A 13,161-nucleotide genomic window follows, 5' to 3' on the forward strand; every position below is an offset into this window, starting at 1 on the left:
TTACCCCTTTAGCTTTTTACTATTCACAGTCACACTGGCCTACGCCCCACAGCACAACCACTCAACTCTTACCGCAAATAATAATTCATAAAACTAAACACTATTATTATTATTTTTTTTTTGTGCTAAACTTCAATGTAAAACTAAACACTATTATAGAGATGTCAAACGCATGCACTATCATAAATTATAAATTCACACTAGTCTATCAAAATTTACAAAGTCAGACACTCAAAAGAGAGATAAAGAGAAAGAGCTATGATAGTTACCAACAAATGAGATACTAAGGCCTCGTTTGGGAGGAGAGAATGGAATGGAATGAAAATAATAATTTTAGAATATTTTTCTCTTCCATTGTTTGGGAGTTTTAATGGAAGGAATGGAAAGTTCATTCCCTTGTTTGGAAGTTTAAGTGGGAGAGAATGAAATGAGTAAGAGGGAACACTCATTCCTCTCTATTCCCTTAAAACCTCAAATTTTAATTCCCTCCAAAATTGGGAGGAATGAGAGGGAATTGAATTAGATTTAATGATTTTTTTTTATTAAAACTCCCAAAATACCCCTATATATTCAACTATTTATTTTAAAATAGGGGTCTAATAGTAATATTGTTATAAAATGATTCCATTCCATTACTTCCATATTGCTCCCAAATAAGATTACTTATATTCCATTTATTTTCATTCATTTCCATTCTTTTATTTTAAAACATCTAATCAAGATTACTTAATTTCATTCCATTTCATTCTTTTCCATTCCTTTCCCTTGCTTAAATACATTCTATTTCATTCTATTCATTTCCATTCCCTTATGATCATTCCATTCCATTCCCTTATGAACTCCCAAGCGGAGCCTAAGAGCGACGAGTAAAACGATGGACGATATAGATTGGCGGACTAAGCAAAGGAGGCAGACCTTCTCTATCTAAAACTCTTAGGTTTGCTTTTGTTTTGTTTTAGTGTTTTTTTTTTTTTTTAATATAATTTGATTATGTTGTACCAAAAATTTTAAATTGGAGCTAGGGCTGTAAATGAACCAAAACCAAAAATTTTAAATTGGAGCTAGGGCTGTAAATGAACCAAAACCAAAAATTTTAAATTGGAGCTAGGGCTGTAAATGAACCAAGTCGTTCTAAACAGCTCGGGCTTAGTTCGATAAAAAACTCGCTCATGTTTGTTTGTTTATAAACAAACTAAACTTAAACTTTAGTTTTAGGATTGCTTAATAAACGAGCCGAGCCTAAGTAAAAAGTATTATTCATGAACAAACTCGTGAACACCAAGGCTCGATACAAAAGTAACAAAACAAGTTGAGTTTGGTAATAAAATTGATATGAGCTTGACATATAAACTCATATCTTTTTAAAACTTTAATTAATTATAAGTTGAGACCACTCATCCAAACAAAATAGGCAGGATAATAAACTTGACGTAAGTTTGATAATATACTTGTATGGGATCTCAAGCTTAAAAACATGATATTGAGCTTGAGTTTGGGCTTGATATAGAACTCGAGCTTGGTTTGACTAATGAACCAAGTCAAGCCAAGCCGAGCTCAAGTTTGTATACTTTATAACAAGCTCAAGCTTGTATACTTTATAACAAGCTCAAACTTGAACATTATTTGTAGGCTCGTATTAAGCTCAAGCCAAGCTTGAACATTCACTACTCGACAAAACTCGGCTCGTTTACGGCCCTAATTGGAGCAAAAGAGTTGTGCCAAATGGGCTTCTTTATTTGTTTTTCTGAGACTGTTGTTGGGCTTCCAAGTATTTTTAAAGTGTCAATGATATATTAAAGGGGATCAAGTTAGTTTTGTTGGGCTTAAATAAAATTTAGGGTGTTCAAATTTTTTAGGGTGGTCAAAACAAAATAAATTATAAAAATATTATTAATATAAAATAAAATAATTCCAGGTCAGGGTGTCCTTTGGATACATTAGACTATTAATCTTTAATCCATTTCGAGTCCAACAACTCATAGCTATGCTTAACCTTCACTAACATGATATACCTATGGTTACATTGCAACATCCAAGAAGCTATATAATATGTCAGCAATAAATATGAACATCACTTGGATGTGTTATTAAATGGTCTCCTTCTTGCCATCATGCCACTTAGATTTGGTCATAGGGGGACATGCCAAAGTATCAGACTCTGAAACCTCCACCTCGTGACATAGTTAAAACAAATTCTGTCCAAAGTATATAAGAAAGACCAGTAGATATTCTTGAGTCATAAAAATTTTCTCTTTGTATTTGAGGTGGGTATGAGAAATTTTCCCTTTGAAGTTGGGTTGAGTCAATCACCACAAGAGCATCCACATTGATGGTGTGAAATTACTAAAATGCTATTTTTAGCACCACAATATACAAAGAGTGTGTTACATTGGTGGTAGTATAGGTAAAAAATTTAACTCATCAGCTATAGTGCACAACCATTTTATAGATGTGCACCGTAACTCAAATGTTAAAGCAACATAATATATTTTATGTAGTTGTAGTTGTTGTTTATTGTAATGAATGTATTATTTTATTATGTTATTTATATTATTTTAATGTGTTGAATGCTAAAATAAAACCATTGATATTGAATGTTTTGTAAAGTGAGGAGGCAAAATAAATAAAGTAGATTTTTGTGATGCTAAAAGCTATTTGGTACCGCCAGTGCTGAGGCTCTTACAAGTGAACAATTCTTAAAAGAATTAGAGTCTCCGATGATGGAGTGTAGGGAAGGGGTCCTTGGATTGGGCAAGGGAGGCGTTATGGGTTTTCATTTTTTGGAGTTATTTTTTCCCTACAATGGCATTATGTGATAGGCCTTCTTTACTAATTTGTGAAATGGTGAGATGGACATGTTAGTTTTGGAGGGTGTAATACATCTAGGTTTTTTTTTTTTTTTTTAATTTTTTTAATTTTTTTTTATTTTTAGCTACCATTTCATTAAGGCTAAACATAAACAAAGGCAATACAACAATTATGCCTACAAGCTTCCAAAACAGGAGGCAAATTACAATAATAGAGCAATAGCAAGTTTAAAAGCATAATGAGCTACTAAGATTAGGGATCTCCCAACCTAGCAAAATTCATAACCAACAGAAGATAAACTTAAATCATAAGCATTACAAATAATAGAAGGGATGGACTAGTCATTGTGTGTGTGTTACACGATTCTAGACTATCTAGCTCTTGTTGAAACTTCATTATAATGCATTGAGAGATAGAGAAAGAGGCTAATAGCTTAAGGAGAAAGGAGTAAAAAAAAAAAAAGGTCATGAGTCTCTTAACTTTGGTGTAAGACAATCAAGACCCAAATAACTTAGGGGGGAAGGAGTTTTTTTTTTTAATTAAATTTTTAAATAGAAAAAGGTCTTGAGTCTCTTGACTTGGTGTGGTGAAGACACTTTCACAGAACACTAAGGTAGTCCAAAACAAACAAACATCCTTTGGAAAAAAAGAAAAAGAAAAGAAAAGAAAAGAAGATGAATTCTGGTCGCTTAGCCTTCACTCTCTCGGTCATTCTCTTCTTCACGATCATTCCCAATATTCAGGTACCTACTCAATTTCCAAAAGCATATTTATTGAAATCTTTCTAGAATTATATATTACTTATATATAACTTTTTCTGGGCAACCAAACGGAGAGTAAGCAAAGCAAAAATGGTTTTGTGTAAAATTTTGTTTTGTGTGCAGAAGAGCCACGCAGCAAATGAAGTACATGACCGGATCTTCAAACCCACATCATCGCCATTTTCAACTGCGCTCGAAACCCTTCAGAAGCAAATTGGGTATAACCCTTTTTTCGTTCCCGATTCTCGCATCTTTGTCTTCTACATTTGTTTACTTCATTTTTTGGTTTCTGATATAAAGAAATGAAAAATGGAAAATTTTGTACAATCATGTCGATGATCAAGAATTTTGAAAACTTTGTGTTATTCTATTCTCTCATGCTTATCAATTGGTCTTAGACTCTTAGTTTTATCATGCTTGTTCTATACATTCATATAATTTTTCAATGCCAAAATACACTGTTGGTCCCCAAAATTTAGAGGTTGAAGTTTAAAGCGATCGCTTTTTCTATCGTGTAATTTTTGGAAATGTTGCTTGCCAATGGCGTCGCGTAATGATGGAGATTATTGGTCCCTTTTCTCACTTAGCATTTCTTATATTTTCTGATTAACCAATTGGGTTCTTACAGTGTTGCTTTCTCTATCTGTAGCTACGATTTCCAGAACATTGGTCTTCTTCGTCGTGCCATGACGCATGGCTCTTTCTCTGAAGAGAACAACCGAGCATTGAGCATTCTGGGTGGCAATGTGATTGAAACATCGGCCTCCCTCCGGTTACTTGAAAAAGACATTGATATTTCTTCAAAAGATCTGAACCGTCGCTTGTCAGAGATCTCCAAAGTGGAATCTTCATGCACTAGTGATGGGATGCGGTTGGGGTTGCAGAAGGTGGTCAGGGTATCTCCCAAGACTAATTCTTCTGCTCCTGGAGTGGTTTGCAGTGCTTTCCGAGCGATGTTTGGTGCTATTGCTCTTGATATTGGGAAGTCAGACGATGCTGGAGACATTTTCTGGAATGTTCATGGTGGTGATGTTGGAGTTGGAGATGCTCTGGCATGGTAAGTTGGCCTTTCTATTAGCGTGGTATTAGAAGTTATATGCTAAACTACTATTAGTTTTTATGATTGTAGTCATGGTGGAAGAACCTTTGGTATGTTGCTTGTATCTTAGTTAAGCTAACTCTAGATATGCTTATGAGAAAAGCTTCCTTGGGCCCTGGGTCTGTAAGGTGTGCTTCATATTTGAGTATGTGGTAGAATGTAAATTAATAAGTAGGAGTGCATTTTTATTCTGGTTTCAGTATCTTTTATCTTATTCATATCATCTTATGTTTGGATTATTTATGATTTAAAAATTGCTCTTTTTCAATTACTTCAAAGGTTTACTGGAGTTACTTGAGAAAATATGAAGGACAAATGAGTGCTACTGGCTTGTGAATACTCATGCAGAATTGAGTTTCATGCCATATAACCTGAATGCAGATGAACTGCCATTTTCTATTGCATGATTGAATGAAAATGTAATACTCCTATAACGATAAGTGTCTGATAGAATTCTACTTGTAGAAACCAATGAGAGCCAGGACTAGATAAAGTAGCACTTGTGCATCCATACATCTATGCGTTTTTGTGTAAATTTGCTTTCTTCGTATTTAACACATGATGATTGACGCTTTTATTCTGTTAAGAGTATGGTGAGAGAATGAGCTAAAGTTCACATGGGCTTAAAGTCATGTCAGAACTACGATGAATGACTTGAAATCCCCGGTTTCCCCCTGTTCTCTTAATTTTATTTATATAATGTCCTGTAGACATGTGTTCATCATCAATTCTTCTCTCTCTCTCCCTCTCTCTCTCTCCCCCTTGTTTTCAAACTAGTCCCTATGGTGGGAACCAAATGAATTTCCAAATCAGTCACAAGAATGTTGTAAACGTTTTTGGTTTTCCCTTGGAGATGGAACAGCTTATGCTTGTCTATAGTAAATGAGATAAGTGAGTTCCATGTAAGATGTGGTTGAGATTTGTAATAGAAATTTTATGTCAAATTGACCTCAAGCACTTGCAGGATATAAGTACATTTGTTTCTCTTCCACAATTGTGCTGTTTCAGATCATCACTTACATAATCCTTCATATTGAGGTAGTGGCAACAATCTTGTATGGTTGTACATATGCTACCTCGCCTACCTTCTTCAATTATTAGAGGATAGGTAAAGTCCTTTGCAGTCTTTGCAATCTTTGAAGCCTACTTAGTTACATGATAAATCTTTAATCTTGGTTCTTTCTGTTCAATTGAAGTCCAGGAAATTCACGCAAAGTTTGCATCATTTAGATGATGGTATCAACCACTATTAATATTCCACATCCTAATTCCTCTTGAAACATAGTTGTCCAGAAATTCGACCGTTAGTGCAGTGTTAATGGGCTTCTGAAAGGTTAGGCCTACATGTTTTCATGGGCTTAAAAATATCATACTCCCATCTGGTAGAATTCAGTTGCTGACTTTGATAAGTTGGGTTCATCAAAATAACAAAACACATCAGCCAAGCAAATCACATGTTTGAGTTTCTTTGTTTTGCAGTTAATCATGTTGTTTTTCTGTTCTTTCATCTTCATTTGCCAAACATTAGGATGGTTGCTACCTCTTTGAGTTATAGTTTCATGGCTCCATGGCCGGAGGTGAGGTGGCCAGACTATTAAGCATAGCACCCAAGCGACCTGCATCATTTCAAAACAAATGATAAGTCCTTGGTTATATGTGTTTACTATTCAAAGCTGTATTATTTCAAACAAAGAAATCACTTCACAATTTTTTTCGCCATGACCATGAAGAGTGGTGTTATTTTAGTACTTATATCAATGTTTCAGTCTCCATCCTCGTTGTCCTATCAATATAAGAAAAGTTAGATACCAAAAATATCAAGGAAGACTCCCCTATAACTATAAGACAGATGGATATTGAAATATCTAAAGAAGTTGAAATTTCGTTTTCATCTAAAGAAATGTTGACATAAAATTTACGATAAACAATTGAAGTCTTATAGACTTTAAGGGGAAATACATATCTCTACGAAAATCTAAAGTAGTGCAAGCACTTGAAAATGACCAGATGATACCTGAACTAATAAAATCTCTTGACCTCAAATGAGAGGTCAAAGATATGAATCATGCCTACCCTAAAACCCAGTTAATAGATGCATGATGTTTAGCAAAAAAAAAAAAGTTAATAGATGCATGATGATAAAGCCATAACTAGGATAAATAATTATGTTTGCAGAGGGTTTATAAGAAAGTTGCTTTCTAATAGCAATTTATCATTTTAACAAAGTTCAAATTTAATAAGAATTTAGTGTAAAACTTATGTTTTACATCATCTAATAAGAGATTGTCATATCAATTTTTTACTCAATATATCTTGCCACACTTAATAACATTTTTATTTTTTTTAAAAGAATGAAAACTTTTTATTACAAAAGGAACTACAAAATACAAGAGTCCTTAACAGGAGCATCCACCAAAGGGGATAAGCAACATGTTACATCAAAGGACCCCACAAAATTACAAGATAGATTCCATTTTGCCAGACTATGAGCTACAACATTCGTACATCTTGGAACCCAAGTGAAAGAAACACTGAAATTGCAAGGAAAGCAGGGAAAATTCCTGCATTATAGAGTTGATTCTCCACGGCATGCTGGCTGTTGGGGAGGAAATAAGAAGTGAGAGCATCTTCAATAAACCCTTTAAAGTCATGTTTGGAGAGCAAACCCACAAAAATTAGTTCCAACAACCTCTCCAAAATCTAAAAAATAGAATAGATTAGCCACAGTACTCTCCACACATGAAGATAATAACATGAAGCTCTCCAAAATCTAAAAAATAGAATAGATTAGCCACAATACTCTCCACACATGAAGATAATAACATGAAGAGTTATTATCGCTCTCCAAATGAATTTTTATGACTAAAATATTCAGCCTCTTCTCTCCACTAATTAAAATATTCAACTACTCTCTCTTTTTCTATGCACATTAAGAATAAAGAATAAAGAAAGAACAAAGAAATGATGAGAAATTAATATTCAAACATGATAGAAAACAGATAGGAACTGTTTGAAAATGTATTAGAATAAGTACAAATCAATGTAAAAATTTGACTAGGCTACTAGAAATGACTCGAGTCTCATTAAAAAAATGATTAATTCAACACTTCCATCAGCTAATAAAATTCATTACCTATCTTAAAATCTCAACTTTTGCCTTAAAAGCCAAAGGTTTTGTAATTGAATTAACACTTTGCCATGCACAAAGTGTTTGGGGGTTTAGGAAGGAAATTGTTCGAATTGTAGGGTTAACAGTATATTGTAATTATTTCTAAAAAAAAAAAAAAAAAAATTCTGCCTTAAGGACAACTAACAACACCTCATTACATTCTCAAAAAAAACAACACCTCATTAGTTTTTTAATTAAGACCTGAAATATATAGCATTTATTAAGATATCATGTATGATAAGATATATCCATATTTTAATAATATCTTTATTGCAAGGTGTAAATCCATTATAGAATTTAATCAATTTAACAAACAATTTAGAAAATAATTAATTTAATAATAATGTGCCCAACAGGAAACGCTCCTCCCTCGTCTGATTAGGTAGGTAAGAGCGCTGCGCCGCTGTCATATTCCTGATTAGAATTTGTAGGGCCCATTTAAAAAAGGTAGACCCAACTTGGCCTACCATACCAAAATTTCCTTCCAATTACACCAAAGTCACGGGACCCACCACCACATTTATTTACTCCTCTTTTATTTGACCAAGTCCACCCAACTCGCAAAACAGTGAAAACACCCAATCATTTACTACACTTCACAACGGCACAAATCACCGAAATTACCAAAACACCCTCCTCCATCACTCTACTAGATAAACTTGTATTACCTGCTACTCCCGGTCTCTCTTCTTGACTACCGGTATTTCCCGGTCACCGCCATTGCCGTTACAATCTTCATGTTTTTCTGAAACCGTATATAAAACCCAGGCCTCAGAGAAATAAGAGAGAGAAAGAGAGAGATATCTAGGGTTTGTAGAAAATGGTTGCAGAAACGTCTCACAGTCACAGAGACATTGAAACGAACAGTGAGGATGTAACCAACACACTGATGGGAAACAATCGGTGTTGTTGCTTCCCTTCAATCTTTACTCCGTCATCGCGAAGATCCTCCGCCGTCGGATTATCCTGGTGGGAACGGGTCGGGTCGAGCGACGATAAGTGGTGGTCCGGAGGCTTTCGCGCCTTGAAGAAAGTCCGGGAGTGGTCGGAGATCGTCGCCGGACCGAGATGGAAGACGTTCATTCGCAGATTCAATCGGAGCAAGAGCGGAGGCGGAAGCAGCGGCGGCGGCGGCGGCGTTGGTAATTGTAATCGGCACGGAAAATTCCAATACGATCCGTTGAGTTACGCGCTGAACTTCGACGAAGGCCCGGGGCAGAACGGTAATCTGGACGAAGACGACGATTACCACTTGTTTCGGAACTTCTCAACCCGGTACGCTTCGGTGCCGGGTCAGTTGCCGGCGAAATCGGCGAATTCTTCATCATCTTCGACTTCGTCCACGTCGACGAAGTTGTTATCGACGCCGCCGCCTTTGGATTCCGGTAGACACGTGGCAGTATCGACGTAATATGCGGCGTGAACAGCGCAGGCGCTGAGCTGGATGGTGTTGGATGATGACAAGATAACGTGGCGGCGGCAATTACTTTTTTATTTATTTATTTAATATTTAATATTTATTGTTTGATATTTTATAGATACTTTTTTTGATATATATATTAATAAAGAAAAAAATTATGAATGATGCGTGTGTGATTAGGATTAGTGAAACAAAAGGATTGGTTTTGCAAATGGCATTTGCCATTAATTTGGTTAGGTAAAAGGTTGGGTTGTCTTTGTGACGAAAGGTGTAAAGGTGTTGGGTGTACATTTCTATGATATATGAACATATGAGGTGTCTTATGTTTGAACAAAGTCAAATAATCCAATAACAATGTTACCTTGCTGATGGGTTTTTGTAAAATTATACTATGTTCCTGTATGTGGATAAGGTATATAATGTTTCGAGTATGTATATTTGAACTCTCACGGACTCATTAATGTATGGACATTACGCGTTGTGAAAAAACAGAAGAAATATAATATCTTTTTGCTTGTTGTAGGTTCTTATAGAAAGCACATTAATGTATGGATTTTATGTGTTGTGAGAGAGCAGAAGAAACATAATATCCTTTTGCTCCTCATTGTATGTTTTTATAGAAGACTCATTAATGTATGGATTTTAAGCGTTGTGAGAAAGTAAAAGAAACATATTACGTTTTGAACAAAATTTAGTTACAAAATTGTTTGTAATTTAAGATTACAGCTTTACTCAATAAAATAAATATTACTGCACATTTTGAAAATATAACCGTTAAATTACATTCTTTATGCTTTTAATACACATGTCAAATTTTGTGTCAATCATATATTATTTACTAATTTTAAACTACAAAAACTTTCAATTTAAATAATTTATTGATGGCATAAATATTGATCTTTAATTTTCTAAAACTTTTGTAAGGAGAATATAAGAAGAAAATGTAATCTAATAATAAATTTGTCAAATCTCCAATGAATAGATATTGAGCAAAATTATAATCTTAGATTATAACAAATTTTGTAACTAAACTTTTTTCATATCTTTTTGTTTGTTGTAGGTTCATAATAACTTTTTGCTTGTTGGTAGTTCTTATGTAGCTTCCAACGCAATTTTCATTTTTCTTTTTTCCTTTTTTTTTTTTTTTTTGTGTTTTTGCTATGAATTGTGATGTAAATGTGATGCAATTCTTTAGTGAGCTAAATTGTATAGTTCTTTTTCACACTACTTTCCGCGAAAGAAAATTTGTACCATATATCCCTTTTATACTAATTTAAATGTGTTTTGCTTGACGTTACAAAAAGAAAGTGTCTTGCTTTTTACTTTTCGGATGTTTTAAGATAAATATTTGTTCTCTCCAACCAATGGATAAAAAAGAAGTAAAACGAGGAACATTCCTTTCCCCCTCTACAAAGGCTTCTACAAATGTAAAGACTTGATTTTTTTTTTTTTTTTTTTTTTTCATTTCCTTAAACTATTCTTCTTTTTAACTTCTTCTATTTTTATTTATTAGTGTTATATATTTTATTTGTAGTTAGTTTAAACCTAAGAAAAAGGTCTTAGGCATTAAAAAAGAAGTTCAGTGTAGGCTGAATGCTAGACTAAAATTTAGTTATTTTGTTATGAATGAATTTACTTCAATTAGTCTATTTAAAATTTATAGTCAATCTCTTTTACTCTTTGACTTCCCAAAAAAATTAATAGTTAATCTCAAACTCTTGTGACTAAAAAATTAATGTTATTGTTGTATTCGTATTATTTAAAAACATAAAGAAGATTATATGAAGGTTTTTATTTGAAGCTTTCTCCACTTCTAGCATGGTGTTAAGAAGATTCTTTTTTTTTTTTTTTTAAATGTTGTTTTAGATTGGTGTAGGTTGAATGCTAGACTAAAATTAAGTTATTTTGTTATAAATGAATTTACTACAATTAGTCTATTTAAAATTTATAGTCAATCTCTTTTACTCGTTGAGTTCCCAAAAAAATTAATAGTCAATCTCAAACTCTTGTGACTAAAAATGTTATTGTTGTATTTGTATTATTTAGAAAAATAAAGAAGATTATATGTAGGTTTTTATTTGAAACTTTCTCCACTTCTAACATGGTGTTAAGAAGATTCTTAAAAAAAAAAAAAAAGTGTTTTAGACTAGTGTAGGTTGAATGCTAGACTAAAATTTAGTTATTTTGTTATGAATGAATTTACTACAATTAGTCTATTTTAAAATTTATAGTCAATCTCTTTTACTCGTTCACTTCCCAAAAAAATTAGTAGTCAATCTCAAACTCTTGTGACTAATAATGTTATTGTTGTATTCGTATTATTTAGAAAAATAAAGAAGATTATATGGAGGTTTTTATTTTAAACTTTCTCCACTTCTAACATGATGTTAAGAAGATTCTTTTTTATAATTAAAAAAATGGTGTTTTAGACTATTTTATTTTGGTTAAAAAGCAAAACTGACCCTCTAACTTTTTTCAAATTTTATTTCAGTCCTCTAACTTTGATTTCATTCATTTCAGTCCTCTAAATTTCAAATTTATTCAATTAAAGCCTTTCTCTTAACTTTTGTTAAAATTTTTTGAAATAAAAAATCTGGAAAATATTTTTCAATCATTAATTGAATTTTTTTAATTTAAAAATTTTGAATTTTTTTTATAAAATTGAAAATTAACCACAACATATAACAAAAGTTGATGGAAAATTCTTAATTGAGTAAACTTGAAAGTTAGAGGACTGAAATGAACAAAAGCAAAGTTAGAGGATTGAAATAAAATCTGAAGAAACTTAGAGGATTAGTTTTGCATTTTACCATTTTATTTTTCATTAATAATCTTGTTATTTATAATCAAGACACATATCTTGGGTGGGAGGAACTACCGATCTATGCGAAAGAACAATTAATAATGTTCATCTGAATTGTTCAAACTTTCAACTTGTTTCTTGAATTTTATGAAAGACTTGCACAATTTTTGTATCTTTCTTACTTTTGTCTTTTGTGCAGTCTGAATAATGTTGTAATTCATATTCTTTGCACAATTAATAATGTTATGTTACGTCAGTTTAAAGTTCGTATTCTTTGGGTCCGTCCTACAACAAATGAAAGTTTGTGAACATACTATGTTGAAGAATGATAAAGAACAAAGTAATGGATGTGAGTGTTAGCAAGGGCAGAAAAAAACCCAAGAAGCCCCTCTCTCTCACCCAAAATGACAAATGCCCCATGGATTGAGAATGTATCTACTACATCAGCCATATGTAATATGCTGTTTACAAACTTTTGGATCTCACATATGAGCATCTTCCATTTAACATCTTTTCCTTCTCACACTCAAAAAGACAAACACCTCCTCAATAGAGAACTTCTGAAAATAATAAGGTCGACAATTGTGAGAGGCATGTTGCATTGATCGGATGCTTAAGAAACTAATTAATCTTGCTAGGTTTAGTGTTGGCAAATTCCATGACAATGTAAATAGTTAAGTGTGTCTGTAATAAGTTTATTAAAGTTCAAGACAATTTGTACAAGATGCAGCTCAATAAAGACAACGTTCAGTTGTCCTTAGATAGAGGCTCAATTGCCCCTCTATCGAGAACAAAGTAATGATTGCCACTCAATCAAGACTGGACGTTTCAGTTGTGAATGCAAGTGAGTAATTTGTGAAGCACTCAAATAATCGGAGAGTTCAAAGGTTTGGAGTAGTAGAATGTTTTTAATGTAAGTTATGTACTGGGATTGTAGGGTTTAGGTTAGAGGTTTTAACCTCAATTGTAACAACTTCTCTTAATTATAATGGATTGCTTATTTGGGGAAGATTTTCTTTTTAGTGGGTTTTCCTTTGGAGTTTGGAGTGTTCTCTATTGGTTTTCTACTTCGTTTAGTTTGTTATTGTATCGTTGTCTCAT

The 13,161-nt window shown here is 33.1% G+C and overlaps 2 protein-coding genes across 3 annotated transcripts; both read left to right on the forward strand.

The window, feature by feature from the left end:
• Positions 1-3,382: 3,382 nt before the first annotated feature.
• LOC126702658 (protein NUCLEAR FUSION DEFECTIVE 2) lies at positions 3,383-4,867 on the forward strand. 2 transcript variants are annotated; one of them, XM_050401462.1, is made up of 3 exons: positions 3,383-3,551; positions 3,696-3,787; positions 4,219-4,867. In XM_050401462.1, exons 1-3 carry the CDS (start codon positions 3,483-3,485, stop codon positions 4,628-4,630), a joined length of 573 nt encoding a protein of 190 aa, XP_050257419.1. In that variant the 5' UTR covers positions 3,383-3,482; the 3' UTR covers positions 4,631-4,867. The 2 variants fall into 2 exon arrangements, with proteins under 2 accessions (XP_050257419.1, XP_050257418.1); XM_050401461.1 differs by having other exon boundaries at positions 3,384-3,551; positions 3,693-3,787.
• Positions 4,868-8,588: 3,721 nt separating this feature from the next.
• On the forward strand, positions 8,589-9,626 carry LOC126702795 (uncharacterized). The gene has a single exon (XM_050401653.1). It carries the CDS (start codon positions 8,658-8,660, stop codon positions 9,246-9,248), a length of 591 nt encoding a protein of 196 aa, XP_050257610.1. The 5' UTR covers positions 8,589-8,657; the 3' UTR covers positions 9,249-9,626.
• Positions 9,627-13,161: the final 3,535 nt, after the last annotated feature.

The sequence above is a fragment of the Quercus robur genome, chromosome 10 (genome assembly GCF_932294415.1).
Source record: "Quercus robur chromosome 10, dhQueRobu3.1, whole genome shotgun sequence".
Taxonomy (NCBI): domain Eukaryota; kingdom Viridiplantae; phylum Streptophyta; class Magnoliopsida; order Fagales; family Fagaceae; genus Quercus; species Quercus robur.

Coding starts and splice junctions, on each gene's coding strand:
- LOC126702658 (XM_050401461.1), top strand. CDS start 3,483: ATGAATTCTGGTCGCTTAGCCTTCACTCTCTCGGTCATTCTCTTCTTC. Junction 3,552..3,692: donor CGATCATTCCCAATATTCAG/GTACCTACTCAA, acceptor TTTTGTGTGCAG/AAGAGCCACGCAGCAAATGA. Junction 3,788..4,218: donor ACCCTTCAGAAGCAAATTGG/GTATAACCCTTT, acceptor CTCTATCTGTAG/CTACGATTTCCAGAACATTG.
- LOC126702795 (XM_050401653.1), top strand. CDS start 8,658: ATGGTTGCAGAAACGTCTCACAGTCACAGAGACATTGAAACGAACAGT.